The 22,882-nt window shown below is 54.0% G+C and overlaps 3 protein-coding genes and 1 long non-coding RNA gene across 6 annotated transcripts in view; 2 read left to right on the top strand and 2 right to left on the bottom strand.

Annotated features, from left to right (window-relative positions):
* Window positions 1-22,882, top strand: part of LOC137463965 (zinc finger protein 208-like) — a 1,270,300-nt gene that overhangs the window by 968,444 nt on the left and 278,974 nt on the right. Inside the window, exon 5 of the mRNA XM_068175306.1 lies at window positions 6,025-6,944. Within this exon, the coding sequence (XP_068031407.1) occupies window positions 6,025-6,944 (920 nt within the window). The remainder of the gene's footprint in view (window positions 1-6,024; window positions 6,945-22,882) is intronic.
* LOC137463966 (zinc finger protein 271-like) overlaps window positions 1-22,882 on the bottom strand; it is a 1,077,684-nt gene that overhangs the window by 976,886 nt on the left and 77,916 nt on the right. The gene's annotated exons all lie outside the window — the stretch shown is intronic.
* Window positions 10,440-11,624, bottom strand: LOC137463980 (uncharacterized). The gene is made up of 3 exons (XR_010994042.1): window positions 11,069-11,624; window positions 10,720-10,784; window positions 10,440-10,610 (listed from the first exon to the last, which is right to left on the bottom strand). It is a non-coding gene; the product is annotated as an uncharacterized lncRNA (long non-coding RNA).
* Window positions 20,912-21,784, top strand: LOC137463975 (olfactory receptor 14A16-like; the record flags this gene model as incomplete). The annotated part of the gene is made up of 1 exon (XM_068175317.1): window positions 20,912-21,784. A coding segment is annotated over one exon (861 nt), but the record flags the coding sequence as incomplete, so codon positions are not given.

Below are 22,882 nucleotides of genomic sequence, written 5' to 3'. Positions count from 1 at the left end.
AGCTTTGGTGGGTGCCTGGCATCCAGCCAGGGTGAAGAGACAACACTTCCTTTCCTTCATTCTTTCTTTCTTTCCAGAGGTCACGGTGCAGAGGTTGAGTGGGGCTTTGATGGAGGGAGTGAAGGTGGTGGGGAGTGGTGGGGACAGGAGCCACAGGGACGTGGGACAGGCATCAGAGGGGCCCGGGCAGCTGGCAGGGGGCAAGGCCTGTCCCCCTGGCCCAGCAGCAGCCCCGTGCCCTGCCCAAGGCGCTCCCAGCAGGGGCTGGGCCCCAGAGGCAGGGGGAGAGCCCAGTCCCGGGGGCGGCGTTTCTGCCCCGACCCCCGTCCAGCCCAGCCTGCCCCGTGTGCGCAGTGACCGCTGGCACGGGCTGCACTGGACACTGTGACCTGCTGGGGACACTGAGAGCTGCCCCGCTGGGACACTGCTCTTGGCACTTCACAGGCACCAAACAGACCCCAGCCAGCACCGCCCCTGGTCATGTCCCAGACACCGGAGAGCATCACAGCCAGCCCCGCTCCTGGTGGTGTCCCAGGCACCAGAGCACATCCCAGCCCCGCTCCTGGTGGTGTCCCAGGCACCAGAGCACATCCCAGCCCCGCTCCTGGTGATGTCCCAGGCACCAGAGCACATCCCAGCCCCGCTCCTGGTGGTGTCCCAGGCACCAGAGCACATCCCAGCCCCGCTCCTGGTGATGTCCCAGGCACCAGAGCACATCCCAGCCCCACTCCTGGTGATGTCCCAGGCACCAGAGCACGTCCCAGCCCCGCTCCTGGTGATGTCCCAGGCCCTACGAGTGTTCCAGGTGTGGGAAGAGCTCCTCACACAGCCCAGCCTTGACCCAGCACCAACAGAGGCACCACCAAGGGCAGCCCTGCGAGTGCCCCCAGTGTGGGAAGAGCTCCGTGCGCTGCTCCAGCTCCATCTCCCACGGGAGGATCCGTGCTGGATGATCCCCAGTGAGCCCCGGTGGGCAGAGCCCCGGTGATCCGTGGTGCCGCTGATCCATGTTGGGAAGACACCTGGCTGGGGGCTCCACATCCTCCTGGCTCCCCTTGGCCTGGATTTTTTTTTTCATTTCTCTTTGCCCTTTCAAAACCCTCAAAAGCAGGTAAAAATAAAGACGTTGAGCTAAGACAAGGATGGGGACATGGTGGTCTTGCAGGGAATGTGGGGGATGCTGGGTTTGAGGGACCGGAGGGTTTCTGGGAGGGCCCTGGGGGTTGCTCAGGGCTTTGGGGACACCAGGCTGAGCGGCTCCGGTTGCACTGGAAGACCCTGGTGGAGGTTCTGGGGAAGCTGGTCAAGGACCCCCTGTCCTGTCCCCATTCCTGGTCCCATTCCCAGTCCTATTCCTGGTTTCTGCCCCCCTTCCCGGTCCCATTCCCAGTCCTATTCCTGGTCTCTGCCCCCATTCCCGGTCCCATTCCCAGTCCCTGTCCCCAGTCCTGGTTCCTGTCCCCATTCCCAATCCCATTCCCAGTCCCTCTCCCCATTCCCTGTCCCATTCCCAGTCCCTGTCCCCATTCCCAGTCCCTGTCCCCACTTTGTGTCTCCATTCCCAGTCCCTGTCCCCATTCCCAGTCCTTGTCCCCATTCCCTGTCCCTGTTCCCATTCTCTGCCCCCATTCCCACTCCTATTCCTGGTCTCTGTCCCCATTCCCATTCCCATTCCCAGTCCCCGTCCCCAGTCCTGGTCCCTGTCCCCATTCCCGGTCCCTGTCTCCATTCCCCGTCCCTGTCCCATTTCCCATTCCCTGTCCCCATTACCGGTCCCTGTCCCCATTCCCATTCCCTGTCCCCATTCCCGGTCCCTGTCCCCATTCCCGGTCCCTGTCCCCATTCCCATTCCCTGTCCCCATTCCCGGTTCCTGTCTCCATTCCCGTTCCCTGTCCCCATTCCCATTCCCTGTCCCCATTCCCGGTTCCTGTCTCCATTCCCATTCCCTGTCCCCATTCCCTGTCCCCATTCCCGGTCCCTGTCCCCATCCCCATTCCCTGTCCCCATTCCCATTCCCTGTCCCCATTCCCATTCCCTGTCCCCATTCCCGGTCCCTGTCCCCATTCCCATTCCCTGTCCCCATTCCCGGTCCCTGTCCCCATTCCCATTCCCTGTCCCCATTCCCATTCCCTGTCCCCATTCCCTGTCCCCATTCCCAGTCCCTGTCCCCATTCCCAGTCCCTGTCCCCACTTTGTGTCTCCATTCCCAGTCCCTGTCCCCATTCCCGGTCCCTGTCCCCATTCCCATTCCCTGTCCCCATTCCCGGTCCCTGTCCCCTCTCACCGACGCCGCCGCCATCGCTCCAGCCCCCCCGGCCCTCACGTGACCGAGCAAACCCCGCGCTGCTCCCGCCCTATTTGCATAGCCCCGCCCCTTTGCCTGGCCCCGCCCCCGCCGGCTGCAGCCGCGTCCGGGCGCTGTTTGCTCCCAGTTCCCTCCCAGTGCTCCCAGTGAGGCGGTACTGGGAGGGAGAGCGCTCCCAGCTCCTTCCCGGTGCTCTCACCATCGTTCCCAGTGCTCCCAGTAAGAGCGGTACTGGGAGGGAGAGCGCTCCCAGCTCCTTCCCGGTGCTCTCACCATCGTTCCCAGTGCTCCCAGTAAGAGCGGTACTGGGAGGGAGAGCGCTCCCAGCTCCTTCCCGGTGCTCTCACCATCGTTCCCAGTGCTCCCAGTAAGAGCGGTACTGGGAGGGAGAGCGCTCCCAGCTCCTTCCCGGTGCTCTCACCATCGTTCCCAGTGCTCCCAGTAAGGCGGTACTGGGAGGGAGAGCGCTCCCAGCTCCTTCCCGGTGCTCTCACCATCGTTCCCAGTGCTCCCAGTAAGAGCGGTACTGGGAAGGAGAGCGCTCCCAGCTCCTTCCCGGTGCTCTCACCATCGTTCCCAGTGCTCCCAGTAAGACGGTACTGGGAGGGAGAGCGCTCCCAGCTCCTTCCCGGTGCTCTCACCATCGCTCCCAGTGCTCCCAGTAGCGCTCCCAGTGCCGGGCGGGGCGGGGCCGCTTTGGAACCCCCCCAGGGCAGAGCGCGGCTGCTTTTGGGTGTCGGCACCGCCCGAGCCGGGCTGGGAGCGGAGGAGGAGCGGGAGGGAGAAGAGGGAGAGAGGAGGAGGAAAAGGAAAGGGAAAAAGAGGAGCGGGAGGAAAAGAAGGACCAGGAGGAAGAGGAGCGGGAGGAGGGACAGCGGAGGAGCGGGAGGAGGAGCAGCCCCAGCCCCAACCCCACGCGGTTCCCCCGCTCGGGCCGCGGCTCCTGCGGCTCCGCCGGCATCGCCCCCCCAGAACCGCAGGGGAGCGGGGAGGGGGAGCTCGCCCCAAATCCATCGCGGGGTCTCCGGCAGGGTTGTTTGGCAGGGCAGGGGATGTTTGGGTCTTGCAGGACCCCAAAGCAGAGCCGGAAATGGCCCTGCAGGGACCTTGGGGGGTGCCACGTGGCGATCACCCGGTACCGGCAGGCAGAGGAGGGATATCAGATATGAGAAGGTCGGAGACCGCCCAGCCCCGAGCACCCTCAGCGGTGAGAGGGACACAGAGCCCCTGGTCCCCAGCTCTGCACAAGCATTCCCTGAGGCCAGAGGGATGGAGACACCCCGAGCATCCCCCAGGGTGAAGGGACAGAGACCCCGAGCATCCCCTGGACTGAGAGGGACAGAGACTGCCCCGAGCACCCCCTGCCACAGGGTGAGAGGGAGGGAGACCCCCCAGGCATTCCCTGGGGTGAGAACAATGGAGACCCCCTGGAGAATGGCCTAGGGTGACAGGGACAGGGACAACTCCCTGGAGAATGACCTGGGGTGACAGGGACAGACCCTGGGGAATGGCCTGGGGTGACAGGGACAGGGACAACCCCCTGGGGAATGGCCTGGGGTGACAGGGACAGGGACAACCCCCCCAAGCCCCTCCCAAGCATCACCGAGGGCGAGAGGCACAGAGACCCCTCGAGCATCCTCTGGGGACCGGACAAAAAAAAGAGTTTTTTGAGTTTCTAAACAGATATAAAAAATCAAACTTAACTCTGCATAAAATACTTGACGGATATTTGATTTTCCCTCAAGTCACTTGTGATGGAAACGCAAACAAATCCCAAACATGAATAAGCTGACAATAGAAGCAATTCTGTGGCAATTCCAAGTTTCATCGCTTCCTGCACAGCTCCAGCTCAGCTGCTGGCAGGTTCTGATAAAAGAAAAGTGAAAATTTGTACCAATACAGATTTTTAAAAGGAAGGCAAATCTATGTGCAACTGTCACAAAGGAGACAGGGACAAAGAAAATAATGATTCTCACATTTGGCAAAGTCTCCAAGCCTATGAATTCGGGAGTTATTTGGGAATTTAGACACTTGAGCTGGGCTTCTGGTAGGACTTTAATAGCCTTGTGTTCCTCACCTTGTGGTGAATGATCCTTGTCAGTCTCGCTGGTATCATTTGCTCCCTTTCCTCCAGTGATTTTAACAAACTTTTCTAGGAAGAACAACAAAATATTTTCTTTACACTGGCCACCCACAACAGCCATTTTCCTCATAAGTTCTCCCAAAAGTCACACTGAAGAAGCTGCATTGAAGTTTCCAAGAGATCCTCCAGAAAGAGCCAGAACCTCCTGAGAGGAGGGAACCATGCTGTTGTCAAAGGCACTTGGGGTCAGACATCAGTGCCCTGAACTCACTGTGCCAAAATAATGTCTCAATCTGGTTAATAAAATTGTTAGAGAGATGCCTCTGCCCCAATTAAGGTGCTAACGAGACCAAATCCCAAGTGGATTTTATTGAACAGTAAATGTGAGGTAGAGAGAGAGATGGAAGAAAGAGAAAAGGGGGGAGAGCAAGGGAGTGACCGGGACAGAGACCTCCCCTGAGGTGGGGCAAGTGTGACATTGTCCCCTGTGTGTGTGGCCTTCCCAGGGTGGGGGTTTTACATCTGAGCCAGTTTGGGAAAGGGGGGCGGTGTTCACTCCCCACCCCGAGCGGGGATTGCCTCACTGTTTCAGGGTGCAATGTAAGATGTAACCCAAAGTATGTTTTCAGTCACCATCTTCATAAACTGTGATAAACAGGTGGGGCAGTGTTCTTTATCTCTTCCATGGCTCAGCCCTGATAACGCCCTCCAGGGGCTATCTTCTGTTAATGGGCCATTGAGTGCCACTGCAGGACTGATAAAATTACATCATCCCATTGTGGGATGCTCCGCCCAGGGGGAGGAACCAAGCATTCCTACCTGGATATAATCTCACCCTTGCAACACCAGGACCACCTTGCCTACTGGATTCCCAGAGGACAAGAGCTCCGTAACCACCACTGGACCTTCAGAGCAAGACCCATCAGGTGATCCCTTCTACAGGATCACAGCTTTGACAGAATCACGATCATCACTCCAACAGGGCTGGAGCCTCCATTTCATCAGACGGCTACCACCACCCTGACCAACGGGGTGTCAGGTTAAATCCTGACTCTGTCAGATTAAGCCAGTGTTTCTGTATCATTGCCTTGATATTGATTTTTTTTTATTAAATTGTAATTCTGGCTTAGACTCTCCTCCTGGTTTGCCTTCAAACCAGTACAAAACTCATTGTGCTCATCCCTTGTTTTCCTCCCAAAACAGAATTTTCCTTCTCCAAACCATTGCGAAATGGAGGAGAAGGCTACGAGGAAGGGGAAGGAGCCCCTGGAAACCCAGGCAGCTGAGGAGGAAGTCAGTGCCCCTTTCCCCCTCTCTCCTGCTCCATCTCCCAGCACAGCACAGCCCCCGACTACAGGACAACCTCTCTGCCAACGCCATCCTGCTGGGGACGCACTGCGGGGATCTCCTTCCCCTTCCCTCTGGCATGGAGGCAAATCCTATCCTCTCCTTGTCCTTCCTCCCCCAGACAAGGAGCTGAGGATGGAGACCAGGAAGGACAAATCCCCACGGCAGAACCTCCTGGCAGAGGCCGTTTTGAGCAGCTCCATGACGCAGGAATCCAACGGGGAGGAAAAGCCCTGGAGATCCCACAGGAGGAGGGGCTGCAAACCCAGCCCAGGGTGCTCTGAGGAGGAAAGACCCACCCTGTGCCAGGAAGGTGGACAGAGCTTCAGCCAGATCTTGGAGCTGGTGGTCCATGATAAGCTTCATGATGGGGAGAAGCCCTACAAGTGCTTGCAGTGTGGGAAGAGCTTCAGGAAGAGCAACAGCCTGATCTGCCACCAGATGATCCACACCGGGGAATGGCCCTATGAGTGTGGGGAGTGTGGGAAGGGCTTCAGCTACAGATCCAACCTCATCATCCATCAACGCATCCACACTGGGGAGAGGCCCTACGAGTGTGGGCAATGTGGGAAGAGTTTCAGCCTAAGGTCCCACTTGATCCGCCACCAGAGGATCCACACCGGGGAAAGGCCATACAAATGTGGGGAATGTGGGAAGGGCTTCAGCTGCAGCTCTGCCCTTGTCATCCACCAACACATCCACAGTGGGGAGAGGCCCTACGAGTGTGGGGAATGTGGGAAGAGCTTTAGCTTAAGGTCCCACTTGATCCGCCACCAGAGGATCCACACTGGGGAAAGGCCATACAAATGTGGGGAATGTGGGAAGAGCTTCAGCCGAAAGTCCCACTTGATCAGCCACCAGGGGATCCACACTGGAGAAAGGCCATACAAGTGTGGGGAATGTGGGAAGGGCTTCAGCCAGAAGTCCCAACTGATCATCCACCAAATGATCCACACTGGGGAGAGGCCCTACGAATGTCCCAACTGTCAGAAGACCTTTCAGACCAGATCCATTCTTCTCAAGCACCAGCGGATTCACACTGGGGAGAGGCCCTTCCGCTGCCCCCACTGCAGGAAGGGCTTCAAGCAAAACTCCCATCTCATCAGGCACCAGCACATCCACACCAGGGAGAGGCCCTACACGTGTCCCCAGTGTGGGAAGAACTTCTCCAGGAGCTCTCACTTGACCAGACACCAACGGAGGCACCAGTAAGGGAAGCCCTGCAAATGCCCTAGCTGCAGGAAGAGCTTCGTGCACTGCTCCAGCTCCATCCCCCATGGGAGAACCCATGTTGGGAAGAGCTCTGGTGATCCATGTTCCCTGTGATCCATGCTGGGAAGAGATCTTTCCCTTTTCCTGCCCCTGCCAATGACATGGTGTGGGATCAAAGAACATGAGGGTCTGGCCATGGCCCTGTCATCACATTCACTCCCACCACAGGTCATTGCCAGGGGCAGGACAGGAAAGGGACTCTCTCTCTTTGTGTCCCTGAGGAGAAGGGTGTCCTTTCCAGGCTAAAGGAAATACATGGCCAGGAAGAGCCAGTCATTTGTGATGTAGTTTTCCCTGTAAATAATTTTTCTTATCCCTTCTGTTATCAGTATTATTTCTGGTCCTGTTTGTTCCTTGTCTCGTTGCTGTTCCCAGTAAATTGTTCTCCTCCCAGCCCGGGATCTTTGCCTTTTGTGCTTTCCATTGGAGGCAGGAGGGCAGCAGCTGAGTGGGGGCAGGCTGAGGTTGGATCTCAGGAAAAGGTTTTTGCCCAGAGGCTGCTGGGGCACTGCCCAGGCTCCCCAGGGAAGGGTCACAGCTCCAGGGCTCTCTGAGCTCCAGCAGCGTTTGGACACCGCTGCCAGGCCCAGGCTGACATTGTTGGGGTGTCATGTGCAGGGCCAGCAGTTGGACTCGAGGATCCTGATGGGTCCCTCCCAGCTCAGCCAGTTCTGTGGTTCTGGGATCCCATGGCCCTGGGGATGGGACTGCCAATGGTTGCCATGGCAACGGGCTCTGGCTCCATGCCTGAGCAGGTGTCCATGGCAACCACCCCTGGCATGGGGTCTCCATGGAGCTCCCCAGGGACAGACCATAGCAACAGGGACTGGTGATGGTTGCCATGGAAACTGACCAAAGCAACAGGGGCTGGTGATGGTTGCCATGGAAACTGACCATAGCAACAGGGGCTGGTGATGGTTGCCATGGAAACTGACCACAGCAACAGGGGCTGGTGATGGTTGCCTGCTAAGGATCAGATTTGTCACAGGCACTCAGAGGGGTTCCATGGGGAATTTCCAAGAGTCTCCAGGCTGTTCAAGAGCTGGAATGTCACAGGCAGAGACAGGGGCTCCATGGAGACCTCCCAGGGGTTTCTGGGGATGGTAAAGAGCCGTGTGGTCAGAGGCAGTCACAGCCATCCCATGGTGACATCCCAGGGGACATTGGGCTGCAAAGGCACCGATCTGTCACAGGCACTCACGGGGGCTCCACAGTGACATCCCAGGAGTCCCCAGGCTGCCAAAGAGCCGGGATGTCACGGGAACTCACAGGGGTTCCTGTCATGGGCAGAGTGGGAGCTTCAGGCAAAAGCTTTATTTCTTTATTGGAGAAACTCCTGCTGAGTCATGAGGTGGAGAAATGACACCCAACAGCCAACATAGATCCTCAAACCCCTGCAGGACCCCTAGACTTCTAGAATTCCTTCTAATAGAAGAGACTGGCAGTGGCTGGATCCCATCCCGACCCTGCAGATTGGACAGGTGGAATTGAACCTTAATGCAATTTGTCCCAAATATTAATGATGTAATACCAGATAAATCTGTATAAATACAGCTATGATTGATTCTGATCATTATTAGATAAAACGGTCTATTTACAACACAGAATAAAATTTTAAAAAATAGTTATTTACTCCTCAATATAGGAGCTATACCAATTATAGACTATTCTGCTCTAGGAAGCAATTTTGACGTCACCAGGGCCTTGCTGGAGTGGTTTGAGCCCACCGCAGGCAGAGCCTCCTGCTCCAGCAGGAACTGCCTTTCCTGTGCCAGGAGCAGGGCAGGTCCCGCTGCAGGAAAAGCCCCAGGCCAGCCCCAGCACAGGGAAGCCTCGGGCGCAAGGGCAGAGTGCCGTGCTGGGAGCTGTGCCAGGGAGAGCCTGAGGCACCAAAGGCACCTTGGCAGCAGCAGCTGCTTGCAGGTCATGGCCAGGAGCCTCACTTGGCAAGCCGGCCTGGTGGCCAGCACTGCAGTGTCACTGTTGAGTAAGAAATGTCACAGGCTCATCAGAAGACTGATTGGCATCATGTGCCATATGTTTGGAACTGCTCCTTTTTATATGCTGCTCCGATCCAGGTTGATAAAATCCCAGTGGCACATATCAGAGGTTTGTTAGGGAAGACAGTGTGGATCAACTCTGCCTCGAGTACAGACAAACCCATTTGTGGGATTGTCTTTGCTCAGGGACCAGGTTGTACATGGTGAATAATGCAGAAATATGAAAGAACTCAATGTGTACCTCAGGGAGATCTGATTGTGGGGCGAGCCTCATATGCAAATATCACTGTTTGTTGGATGTTACTGCCACTGTCTTTGCATTAAACCACACCGACATGAGACAGAAGGAAATGTGTGTCAAAGGTTTGAGCAAGTGAGATGGAAGGAAATGTGTCTGAGTAAGTGAAAGATGGAAGTTTTTACCTGATGAAGTTTTTACATGACGTTTGGTAGTTATGTTGACGATTCGGAGATAAGGGGTGGAATGTCCTAGGGTGATGTTATGGTGCTTGCATCCCCAACCGTGTGTTCTGTTTATGCTTGATGTTATGTTCTGTGCTTTCAGGACTGGCTCCGAAAAGTGAAGGTTTGTTTTGTCTTGTTATCAGCTGGCTCACCTCTCCCCAAAGTCTGTGTCTAGGAGTGGCTAGGGCTTGCTGGCTTTCTTGCTTGCTTGCTGGCTTGCTTGCTTTCACTTTGCTCTTGCTCCTGCTTTTTGCTTTTGCCCTTGCTTTTGCTTATTAGTTAGTTTAGCTAGGCAATCCAATTTTTTCCCTGGACTGTTTTTATTCTTTCCCTTTCCTGAATACCATTTGAACCTGCTCAGGATTGGGACCTGGGAAACACCAAGAAACACCGAGAGCCTGCATTTTGTGACCTGCAGCAGGCATCTCCAGCACCAGAGACCGATAACTAGGCAACCACTCCAAGGAGAGACTCTCTGAATTTGTCACCTCTTCAGAGCGTAGAAAGACTTTTTGTCATCTGGTGTTGTTCATTTTTTTTGCTGGGGAGTGCTTTGCCTGCTCAATAAACAGGTTGTTTCCACTACTCTCTGAGGAAATTCTTCCCGAGCCAGGTGAGCAAGTGCTGTGTGGGTTTGCTTTCTGGGGGCTCCTTCTGAAGGTTTTCTCCCAAATTTGCCCAAAACCAGGACACATTACTACATCAGCAGGCTGTTCTTCAGTGAGATCCAGCAGGGCCCTGTTCAGCCTGTGCTCAGCAAACTGACTGGCCATGAGCCACTGGTGGATGTACCTCACCATGTTAGGCACCTGGAGAAGGCACGGGGAGACTTGGAAAGCTGCCAGAGGGAGGAATGTCCCCAGCTTCCCCAGAGAAGTGCTTTCCTTGCCACCACACGGCCATGGCCTCAAAGGCTTCCAGTGACCAGTAGGCTTGGCAGGCCAAGCAATTCTTGGGAGGATCAAACCCTAGCCACAGGCTGCTTACTTGCTTTGGATTGGAAAACCCCTCCTCTACGAGCATATCCAGCAGGGGAGCACAGGTCTTGGTTTTGAAGATGTGCGAATATGATCTGAGCCCTGTGCCCATGGTGCTGGTCTCTTCCTCCCGAATCCTCTTGATGAATTTGCAAACCAGCTGTAGGAGAAGGGCAGGAAGCCAGGGATGCTCCACGGAATGCTCCAAGCGCGGTGCTCGGCTGAGTGGTGACAGCAGGCCCAGCCCAGCTGGGGATGGCTGCAGGTACCTGCGCTGTTCTGTGGAAGAGGCCACGGGTGCGTTCCTGCTCTCGTGTGCGCTGCACGGCTGCACCTGGCAAAGAGCGAGCGCAGCCTGAGCTGAGGGGCTGCGGGAGAGGCCGGAGAACACAGCCCAGCCCTGCGCTCCCCAGGCAGGGACAGCCCTGGGATGCCCCAGGGCATGGAGCACGGCTGTGGGGTGTCTGCCCTGGCCCCTCTTCCATCCTGTCCATGGGCAAGTGCCCAGGGGATGGAATGGGATGCAATGCAATGCAATGCAATGCAATGCAATGGGATGTGGCCCAGCTGGCCACAGCCACCAGCCATACAGCCCAGCAGCCCAGCTCTGCCGCTCACCCTCCTGCTGAGGCTTGAACTGCACCACCTCTTCAGTCTCCTGTGCAGGGCCAGCTCCAGGGCCTTCTTCCTCTTCCTCCACCCAGGCCAGCTTGGGCACTCTCGGGGGTCTCTGCTCCATGTCAGTGACTGGATTTGTGGCTACTTGCAGGAGAGATGCCTCGGAAAAGCTCCGAGTCAGCAAGGCCTGCAGTCGTGCCTGGAAGGCACCTTCAAGAGAGAAGCCTCAGGAAGGCTACAGGACAGCAAGTCCTGCACTCTGGTCTCGAGGGCTCCTGCCACAAGGACAGGAGACTCCTGTCAAGGATTGTGGTCTGGCCTCGAGGGCACCGGTGGCAGGGATGGGAGATGCCTCCAGGGCACCAAGTCCCACGGTCTACCCTCAAGGACACCTGCAGGAGAGCAGCCTCGGGAAGGCCACAGGTCACCAAGTCCTGTGGTCAGGCCTCGAGGTCAGCTGCAGGAATAACGCCTCAGAAAAGCTCCGGGTCAGACATGAACGAGTGCGCTGTGCGGGGGCTCCTCACGGCACCGCTCTGTCCCATCCTGTCCCATCGCGTGCTCCGAGCACTGTGGTGTGGTCTTGTCACCGCCAGCTCCTATGTCACCCCGTGTCACAAAGGGTCCTTGGACACGCTGTCCCGTTCCATGCCACGGTGACCGTGCTGCACCGTGTCACAAAGGGCCCCTGCACACACTGCCCCCTGCCCTGTGGCCGCCCCCAGCCCACCCAGAGTGGCTCAGGTTGGAAGGAATCCCTCACCCCAAGTGTCTAAGACAGCCCGACAGGATCTTTAGGAACGGCTGAAACCATCAGCAAACGCTGCCCTGCTCTGCGGGTTCAGGGCAGCAGAAGAAGCCCCCAGGGCTGCCGACGCAGCCGCGCTGGGAAGGGCATGGGGCCTTCCACAGAAGCTGGCACGGCCTCCTTGGGACACATCCCGGCTGGTGGCCATCCTAAACCCGCGGCTGTGACACAGACAAGGAACGTGTGGGCCATGGCAGGAATGCTGCTCTGACCCCTGGGGCCTGGGGAGCGCTGACATCAGCAGGTGTGGCAGGGTCCCTGCCCAAGCAGACCTGCCACCCCCCGAGCCCTGGCAGCACCGGTGCCCGTCTCCTGCCCCAGAGACCTGTGCCCGTGGGGGGCTTCTCTGCCAGAGGGAGCCAAAGCCAGTGTGCACTGGGGGCTGTGCTCTGTCCTACAGGGGCTGTAGGCAGGAGCACCTGGAGCAACTGCTGGCAACACTTGTTCTCTGTCAGAAGCTCTTACACCATGCTGCAATTATTTTCTCATTGAAGTTATTGCCTTCAGAACAAAACCACCTCAGCGGTGAAGGCACAGAAGAGTCTTGCAAGTAAGAATCCTCAATTCAGGAAAGCTTTACTTCCCATTGCTCAACTCAAGCAGTTCCAAAAAGTTGCAAACTTCCCAAATTAATTGGGATGGCCTGAGGAGGTGAAGATTTGGAATTTTGCTTCCTATCTCAAAGCAGCAACTCATTTGCCTTAACCTCATCCACTAAGAGTCACTTTACAGAACATAACACTACACAAAAAAAGGGCAAAAACAAGGGCCATGCTTTGGTTCTCTATGAACGGATGATAATATCCTAATTCTCTTAAGGAATAAAAGCTCTCAAGAAATGAGAGTCCACTCAGTGGTACAATATCTGAGTACAGATATATGGTACATATATCTGAGTGGCAGTAAAGTACAGATCTCCCCTCTTGTTCCCTGCAGGAGAATCAGGACCATGAAGAGGAAAAGTCACTTTTTATTCTGCCCTCCATAACCAAAGCTGTGCCAAAGCACAGATGCTGCCTTCAAACTGACTCAAATTCCAGCCTAGACCTCTCACCTTCCAGACAACTCCTTCTCCAACACCCCACCAGCACCAAGCCCCCCAAACTCCCGCACAGAAGCCCTCAACACCCCGCCAGGAGCCCCAGCTGTCCCCGTCCCTCCGCAGAGCTTTCCCACCCTCCAGCAGACGCCCTGGTTCCCTGCAGGTGCCGTGGGATGGCACTCAGGAGGATCTGCTCCAAGGCCTTCCCCTGGAGCACGCTCAGGCTGCCAGGCCTATGGATCCTGGATCATCCTTCCCACCGAGCCTTCCTGTGCACGGCTGTTCCATTTGCACCTTTGCGCTCAGCTCGGACTTCTCCACTTCACCAGGAGTGCTGGGAAAGGATGGAGAGCAGCCTGGCAAGCTCTTTCTGCAGCTCCCTCTTTACCCTCGGGGAGGTAGAACATTCCACAGGAAAGCAACTGGTGCCACAAGGAGCGGGTGGCCTCAGGCACCTTTGGGGATGGAACAAGGCCTTTGTTTGACATGAGTAAGCACAAGCCATTCACATGAGTAAACAAGTAATTAGCACAGACATGCCTAAGTACTTAGCACCAGTTAGCATAACAAAAACCTGGCAGGCCTAACTTGAGATGAGAGTGACCTGACAAAAAGCTTTAGACACAGTCTACCAGAAGAACTAAGGGCAAGTGTGGAATCAGCCCTGTGCAGGGAAGCCCTGAGGAAGACTTTGTGCTGCTTTGGGGCATCGAGACCACTCCTGGCCAGGGCCTGGACATCAGCTTCAAGTATGGGAATCTGACACAATGTATTTCCAACCGCCTGCCTATGGAATCACCTCAGCAGTGTAAAGATGGATGGTGATTTTGATACAACTCCTACATCAACCCTCTGAAATTTATATGTGGCAGAGAAACACTTTAGTGGGGTACAGACCCCTGCCCTCCTGCCAGGTCAATAAAAGGGCTTTTGGCTGACAATGCATTTGTCAGCTGATTTGTTTGAATGAGGGAGACCCCTCAGGACTGCTGTATCCTGAGGGAACACCGTTGGCCTTGGCCTGTAGGCACCTGCACAAACTTAAAATCAGCTGCCTCAGCTTCCAGGACCTCTCTTGGCCAGCATCCTGACGTGGATGCAGGACGGCTGTGAGGCACTGCTGGGACCCAGCGGGACAGGACCGGCTGTCTCGTGTCCACGTAGCACCCCTCACACAGCCAGGGCCATCCCGAAAGCAGACAAACACTCACGTGTCAGCACAGGGGAGCAAGGAGCACTGGGCTCCTCTCAGGGTATCTCAAAGTTCAAGAATCCAACACAGCACTGGTAAATTTTTGGGGGGACCAAGGACTTTGAGTATCAAAAGGGAAACTCCAATTTGTAGAGAGGGAAGTTAAATGCCTAGGACATGGGATTTGTCAAGGGAGCTGGCGGCTGAACCCTGAGAGAATTGCAGGGATAGCCTCACTCCCATGACCAAAAACTAAGAGAGAAGTCAGAAGGTTTTTAGGCCTGTTGGGATATTGCAGGCTATGGATTGAAGGATACATGCAGGCCATCAGGTTCTTGTATGAAAAGTTAGTAGAAGAAGAGATTAGGTGGGAAGAAGATGACAAGCAAATTTTGAAGCTTTAAAGCAAAAATTAGTCAGTGCAGCAGCACTGAGTCTTCCTGCCTTAGACAAACCCTTCTATCTGTTTGTGGATATAGAAAAAGGGGCAGCACATGGAGGGTTAGCCCAGGACGGGGGAGGATCCAGGAAACCAGTGGCCTATTTATCAAAACTGCAAGACCCTGTCAGCTGGGGGTGGCCAACCTGCATTCAGGCGGTGGCAGCGAGCGCCCCACTCGTAGAACAAAGCAAAAAATTAACCTTTAGGGGAAAATTGAAAATATATACCACTCCCTCAGTAAGGAGTATCCTCAGCTAAAAGGCTGAGAAATGGCTCACTGATTCCCAAGTACTAAAATATGAAGCCATCTTAATAGATAACGGTTTAGAGCTAGTCGTGAGTAACCAACTCAACCCTGCCCAGTTTTAGATGGAAAACCAGGTGAGGAATTAATATATAATTGCCTAGAAGTTATAAACTATCAAACTAAAGTAAGAGTGGACCTAACAGATCAACCACTCCAAGGTGGGAAACGATTGTACATCGATGGATTTTCACGGGTAATCCAGGGCACAGGGTATTGGGGTAGGCTATAGTAGATGAAGAGTTAGTGGCCCTAGAAAAAGGAAAGTCACCTTCCAACTGGTCAGCCCAAGCATGTGAGTTGTATGCCCTAAAGTGAGCTCTGGAAATATTAACACAGAAAAGAGAAACAATATATACAGACTCAAAATATGCTTTTGGAATAGTGCACTCCTTTGGAAAAATTTGGGAAGAAAGTGGGCTATTAAATTCAAGGGGAAAGGAACTAAAAACTTATTTTAGAAGTGTTAGAAACCTTACAATTACCAGAAGAAGTGGCAGCAGTATATGTTAAAGGACATAAAAAAGGGGTGACTCAAGAAGCACGAGGGAACCATTTAGCAGATTTAGATGCTAAGAATGCAGCCAAATCAGGGACAGGAAAATTAATGATAGCATTAACCCCTATGAGGGAAATGGAAGAACTGCCCGTATTCAGTGAGACGGAAGAGAAAGAATTCCTCAAAACAGGAGCCAAGAAAGATAACAAAGGGAAGTGGGGATTAGCAGATGGGAGGCAAATGTTGAATAAACCCCTTGCCAGGAAAATGCCCAAAGGCATACATGGGACAACACATTGGGCTACACAAGTGCTAAGTGATCAATTTCTAAGGAACTGGGCCTGCATAGGAATTTTTGGGATAGCTAAGCAGGTAATTGAAAGGTGTGTGATATGCCAACAAGAAAATGAGAAGGTCATGAGGAAAACACCAGGGGAGGGCGAGAACTAGCCTTACAGCCCTTTCAAAACATCCAAGTAGACTTTACCGAGCTTCCCCAGGTACAACGGTGGAAGTATTTACTAGTGATAGTAGGTGACCTGACTCATTGGGTAGAGGCGGTACCCACGGTTAAAGTCAATGTCAACGTTGTGAGTAAAACACTTCTAGAATCAATCATTCCCCGATATGGGATGGTGAACAGGATTGATTCAGACCAAGGAGCTCATTTCACCTCTAAAATATTGCAAAAAGTTGTTCAAACCCTGGGAGTAAATGGGAATTACACACTCCATGGCATCCACAGAGTTCTGGCCACATTGAGAGGATGAATCAAACTCTTCAAAGAGCTCTAGTTAAGCTGATGACGGAAACCCAGATGTCATAGATAAAATGTCTCCCTTTAGCCTTGTCAAGATTTAGAACCCAACCCCAGTCAGATCTGGGGGTGTCACCCTATGAAATGACATTTGGGTTACCCTTTTTGACCTCACCCCAGAGGGTTGCCACCTATGAGGAAGGGGAAGCCAATGCCAAGAAATACATTATGTCTATAGCAGAAACCTTAGAAGGGCTAAGACATAAAGGGGCAATTCCTCAAACTACCACCCTGGATTTCAAAATTCATAACATTAATTCTGGAGATTGGGTCAAGTAATGAGCAAGTCATGGAGGGATCAGCCTTTAACTCCTCAGTGGGAAGGTCCCTTTCAGGTACTGCTCAACACCGAATCAGCCGTGTGAACTGCAGAGTGGGGATGGACTCATGCCCACAGAGTTAAAGGCCCAATAGAAGAACCCAAAGAGTGGACTATAACATCCAGGCCTGGTGAAACAAGATTGACTCTCAGGCTGAGACTGAAAGACAACCAGAAAAACACCAAGACGCCCAAAGTCAAGCTTCCACCAACCAGTCTAAAAACTGTCTTCCTGCTTTAATGGGTGAGAATTACCACCACCTGTTGAGGGGAAGTACACAAGGGACTGTAAAAGGTAATGGGGCAGCTTCTTTAAGAAAATAAGACAAAGGAAGGAGGGCAAGACCCCTTTGTCTGCTACCAAGAAGATGGCATAGCCCTGCTGTGGGTAGCAACCCCGTAGTTATGGTAAGGTAGGGACAAAAGGCCATTATCGGACCACTGTCATTCCCCAACTGTCTTTGAATACAACAGGGACCGGAGGGCGAGACCGAGCTGGCCTCTGGACCCCTAAGATACACTGACTATGGGTAGCAACCACATAGGCATGACAGATGGGAGTCAAAGCCATCCTGGACCTCTGTTAGGCCCTTTTGTCCATTCCAAATAAGTGAGTCTAAGGAAAACCTGAGATTTTTCTCCTGTTCCCACTGTCCTTGCCCACATCAACAGATGCTAGTATGACTCATTCAAGAGAGAGAAAAATTTTAATTAAATGTTCAAGCAAAATGACTTATAGAAAAAGAAAATGGGGGTTTGTTATAGATGGGTAATCCTATGGTTGACTCTCCCAATTAAGGGGTGAATATTAAGTAGATGTTAAGAGAAGTTGTGTAGGTGTATAGTTATCTTTCCCTTCCCCCTTGCATTGTTATCATGGGATGCCCTCAGTAGTCAGGGCATTTGGGAGGGTCGGCTTGTTGCTATGGCAGCGCCTGAGCTCCAATCAAGCTGTAAGAAAGTGATCTCCACCACTGGACAGCGAAGGAGGAGTGGATTGACAAGACTTTGGGAGGGGCTGGAGGTATAAAAGACAGAACATCCATTTTGTAGATGAGCACATGGTGACTGAATCCTTTGCGCCTGGCACTGTATTCTTTACTTTATTCACTCGTCTGTTGTATTTTGACAAGGTCTTAATAAAACCATATACATTTTTGAAAGTGAAAATTGTTTCTCACATGGGGTTAGGGAACATGGGGTAAGGTTGTCCACACTGGGTCAGACCTCAAGGTAAAACTTCTCTAACCTGGCCAGACTTCCTTAGGAGCGACCCTACATCAATATCAATCACAGAATGCCGCAATCTGCTCTTCTCAAAAGAGCACAGCAATAAAAGACACTCATTAAAATAGGAATACATATTTCTTAGAAGCTCTTTGAAATATTTCTCCATAACTGTAAAAGGAAACCTTCCAGATGAACTGCGCTTGAGCAGAGAGAAATCAAAACACAGCCATCGCTTCTCAGGACTTGCTTCATCCTAATGAGCCCCGTGGTGCATTTGGAGCTCAGCCCTGAAACCTCAGGGCCTGAGAGGAGATTGCACAAACCTGTCCAGGAGTCAAAGTGAGAGAAAAAACCCAAAGTTTCTCGAGCCATTATACGGTGCCACTGAGATCCATCCTCAACACAGGCTCCTCATGGACTCCTTGGAGGAGAGAATTGCAGGACAGGATTGCACAAAAAACTGTAATAGACTCAGAGTGAAAAGGACAATCCAAAGAACCTTAAACTCCTTGAGTATCTCAAAGCACCAATGAGCCCCACTGAGTGTCAGTACAAAGCTCTCAAGGGGCTAATTAAAACAGATAATTTCAGGCTGTGACTGAATAATCTTTCTCACAGAATCTGTATCATAAGGGAAACACCAAGTACCTTAAAAGAACTGAAGTGCCTTGAAGCATTCATGAGCCCCACTGAGTGCTGTTCCTGACAAAGCCTCTCCAGGGACTAATTACAGCAGATAATTGGAGGCCAGGATTGCACAAAGCTCTCAGAGACTCCAAGGCAAAAGCCAAAGCCAAAGTGCTTTGAAAAACCTGCAGTCCCTGGGAGCATGAAGGAGCCCCCAGGGCCATTCCTGAGCAAGGCTCCCCAGGGACTCCTTCCAGCAGATCCTTGAGGCCACTGGGATGTGGGCTAGGGGGGGATGCTGAGGGCAGGACAAGGGGCTGACAGTGCCCAGCCTGGCTGGGGCTGTGCCAGGAGGCCCCAGTGCCTCAGGACAAGGTGTCTCCTGACAGCCCTTGGTGGCACAGAGCCTGCTGTGCCCCAGGGCACCAAGACTTGGCTTCTCTTTGTCCCCACCTGTCATCAGTGCCTCCAGTTCTCTGCTCTGCCTGGGGCCTGGGGACACTTTCTCAGTCGTGTCCCTCAGTGGGACCCATTAAAAGTCAAAGAAACTTTGGAGTTGGATTCTGACTTGGAGCTCTGGAGAGGTTTCTGCAGCTCCCTCTCAGGGCCTGATGTTCAGGGCCTGAGCACAAAGCCCCAGAGGGTCATTAAAGTCCTTGTGCTGTGTCTGTGCTGCTGAGCTGGGCCGGGCTCCTGGCACAGAGGGTGATCCTGGCAACCAAGGAGAGCTTCAAAAGCACATTTCTCTGGATGAGCAGCTCTTCTCCCAGCGCAGCAGGGCTGGAGCACTGCCTGCAGCCAGCCCGGGCACAGCACAGAGGCACAGAGAGCTTCCATCAGTCAGGGCTGGGAAGGTGCTGAGAAGTGCCTGGGGCAGAATCACTGGCAGCCCTTGGCACAGGAACCTCTGGCTGCAGGACAATGCAGCTGCAGCTCCTGGAGTGATCTCCTACAGCTGGAACATCCCAATGCCCACAGACCCTGTGAGTACAACTCTGAGTATTTCTGGTGCAGGGGAGGTGAAATGCTCATGAAGCTCTGACATGCTGAGGGGTTCTGATCAGTCATAGAATATTTCCAAGACAAGGATTCTGATAAAAATGAGGAAATTTCCTAAGAGTTTATATTCAGTTTCCTACTGCTGGAGAATGGCAGGGAGGGAGGAATAGATATTAATGGTTGATTATGAATTTTGACAAGCACCTGAGACATCCAAACTATTACCTTTAGTGATCAATAGGTTCACAGAAGATCCCTAATGTGCTTTCAGCCACTCTGCCCATGGACAGCACCAGCATCACCTCTGCTGGAGCCATCAGGCTCAGTCTGAGCTGTCCTTTCTCCAAGCTGCAAACAGAACCTGCCCCCAGCCAGTGCCCTGCAAACAGGCAGGGTTCTGTCAGGCCAAGGAGAGTGCACAGAGATTTGGGGTCTGTGAGTGCTGGCAGGGAGAGCTCAGGCACAGGGAAACACCTGCAGGAGGAAAATCCCCAGGAAGCAGAGAGAAGATCAGGGAAGGAGAAAAAGCAAAACCCAGAAATGCTGTGGCAGGGAGGGTTTAGAGATGTCCAGAGGATCCCCTCCAGTGCAGCCCCTCCCTCTGAACAAGCCCCCTCCCTCCTGTCCCCCCAGCCAAGCCTCTGCCCTCAGGGCTGGGGCTCCAAGGCGTGCAGCCCCTCCTGTGCAGGCAGAGCTGCAGCAGAGCCGTGGGGCAGCTCTGCAGCCCCGGGCCCAGTTCCCTCTGCAGAGCACAGGGCTGGGAGCAGCTGCCCGGCACTGGGGGCTCTGGGAGGGGGCACAGCTGGCTCAGGGTGACACAGCTGTCCCCAGTGCCCGGCTCTGGGCAATGCTGTCAGTGCAGCCAGGGAAGGAGCTGCATCTCCCTGCATCCAGTGCCATCAGAAGGACACTTGGAAGTCTCCCTGAGATTTCAGTCCAAGCTGGGAGCTCCAATCCAGGATGCAAACCTGTCCTAGAGCATCTCCGAGTTATAAGATTGATGGGGAATGGCAGAGGTTTTCTGACACTGAAAATGCTGCTGGGTTGGTGAAATGAGCAACATGAGTTCTTGGCTACAAATATGGAGCTGGGCTGTGGTGGATCCATCTGTCTCAGTAGCACCATAGCGTTTTTAAAAGAAACATGAGAGTGTGAACATCCTTCATTTGAAAAAGTGAAAGCCCAGAGAAACTCCAAAGAGAATGAAGTGACAGACCATCTCCCCTCAGTTTCCACTCATAATCTCCCCTCAGGGAACTCTGTTCTACCAGAAGGAGGCAGGAATGTTGAGTGTTTCTGATATCCAAGAATACCAGGAGAGACATGGGGGAGCTTAAAATGAAAACCTGTAAACTCTTAAACACAAAAGAGTGTCCGTGTGTGTTACAGAGGAGGGTGTATGGGAAATGGCTTTGGTTTTGGTTTCAGGTATCTCCTCTAACTCTTCTCTGTCCTTTCTCCATGAACAGGTCCCCATGTGCAGCCACAGCCAATGTCCAACAGCAGCTCCATCAGCCACTTCCTCCTGCTGGCACTGGCAGACACGCGGCAGCTGCAGCTCCTGCACTTCTGCCTCTTCCTGGGCATCTCCCTGGCTGCCCTCCTGGGCAACGGCCTCATCATCAGCGCCGTAGCCTGCGGCCACCACCTGCACACGCCCATGTTCTTCTTCCTGCTCAACCTGGCCCTCAGCGACCTGGGCTCCATCTGCACCACTGTCCCCAAAGCCATGCACAATTCCCTCTGGGACACCACCACCATCTCCTACACAGGATGTGCTGCACAGCTCTTTCTGATTTTCTTCTTCCTTGGAACAGAGCTTTCCCTCCTCACCGTCATGTGCTACGACCGCTACGTGTCCATCTGCAAACCCCTGCACTATGGGACCCTCCTGGGCAGCAGAGCTTGTGCCCACATGGCAGCAGCTGCCTGGGCCAGTGCCTTTCTCAATGCTCTGCTGCACACAGCCAATACATTTTCCCTGCCCCTGTGCCATGGCAATGCCGTGGGCCAGTTCTTCTGTGAAATCCCACAGATCCTCAAGCTCTCCTGCTCCAAATCCTACCTTAGGGAACTTGGGCTCATTGTGGCTAGTATGTGTTTGGTGTTTGGCTGTTTTGTGTTCATTGTTTTCTCCTATGTGCAGATCTTCAGGGCTGTGCTGAGGATCCCCTCTGAGCAGGGACGGCAGAAAGCCTTTTCCACCTGCCTCCCTCACCTGGCCGTGGTCTCTCTGTTCCTCAGCACTGGAGCTATTTCCTACCTGAAGCCCCCTTCCATCTCCTCCCCATCCCTGGATCTGGCCCTGTCAGTTCTGTACTCGGTGGTGCCTCCAGCCCTGAACCCCCTCATCTACAGCCTGAGGAACCAGGAGCTCAAGGCTGCACTGTGGAGACTGATGACTGGACAATTTCAGAAACATTAAACTGCTGGTCAATTTCTGCAAATCACTTGAAATAAAACTCATCCTTGATACTTCTTGTTGGTTTCATTTTGGAAATATTTTTTCTTTGTTTTCCTTTCTTAATTTGTCCACAAGGAAATGACATTGTTTTTTGCCATTTCTCATTTTGTTTTTCTCCACCTTCCCTGTGGCTACAGACAGTGTCAATGAGGGGCTGCGCTCTTGGTGGCTTTAAAGGAACTCAAGGATGTCCCAGCTGAGTTTTCTGCAGAGATGCCCTTTTGTTGCCTTCTCTGGAGCTGCAGCAGCAATGTCTGTGTGCAGAGCTGGGGCAGATCAGTGCTGGCACAGCAGCTGTGCCCAGCAGCAGCAGCACTTGGTGTTGCCAGTGCTGCTCCCGTGGCCCTGCCCCGCTGCCCTGGTGGCCCTGGTGTTGCTGCAGGGCCTGAGTGCTCTCGGGGCCGGGCACAGTCCTGGGGGTGGCAGTGCCGGGGCTGCAGCAGGGACAGCCCATGGGCACTGCTGGGGCAGCGCTGACGCCTCAGGCCAGGGCCTGGGGGCTCCAGGCTCCTTGCCCAGGCTCTCTCAAGAACACGGCCAGGCCAATGCTCAGCACAGAAAACCCCCGTGAGCAGCCCCAGGCTGGCCGTGGGCAGGCTGGGGGCAAACAGCATGGCTGGTGCTCTGCAAGGGCCCTGGGGGAGACGGGAAGGAGCAGCAGAGCAGGGGCTGATCCATCCCCAGTGCGCTGGAACGCCCAGGGCAGCGTCCCAGAGCGTCCTCATGGAGCTGCCAACAACATCCCCCCTCTGCAGCCCTGGCCTCTCCCCCAGCTCACGCAGGTGCCCCATCCTTGCAGGCACAGCCACGGCAGCACTGGCTCAGGAGCCCCTGTTTGAATTGCACACAGCAGGCGGGAGCACCCCCATGCTGCTGCTGTGGGGACATGAACCTGAGGGAGCACAAATGCCATCAGCCCCTGGGTCCAGGAAGGGCTGGGGGACGCCAGGGAAACCACTCAGCTTTGTCCTGGCCTCTGCAGTCAGCCAGAAAGTTTGTTCCCATTAGCTGGGAGTTTCCTGTCCCACTGCAGATGCTGTTGCTCAGAGCCAGGGCTGCCTGGCAGCCACC

The sequence above is a fragment of the Anomalospiza imberbis genome, chromosome 33 (assembly GCF_031753505.1).
Source record: "Anomalospiza imberbis isolate Cuckoo-Finch-1a 21T00152 chromosome 33, ASM3175350v1, whole genome shotgun sequence".
In the NCBI taxonomy this organism is placed as follows: Eukaryota; Metazoa; Chordata; class Aves; order Passeriformes; family Viduidae; genus Anomalospiza; species Anomalospiza imberbis.
The sequence above is the reverse complement of the archived record's forward strand: the minus strand, read 5'-3'. Positions and strand labels throughout refer to the sequence as shown.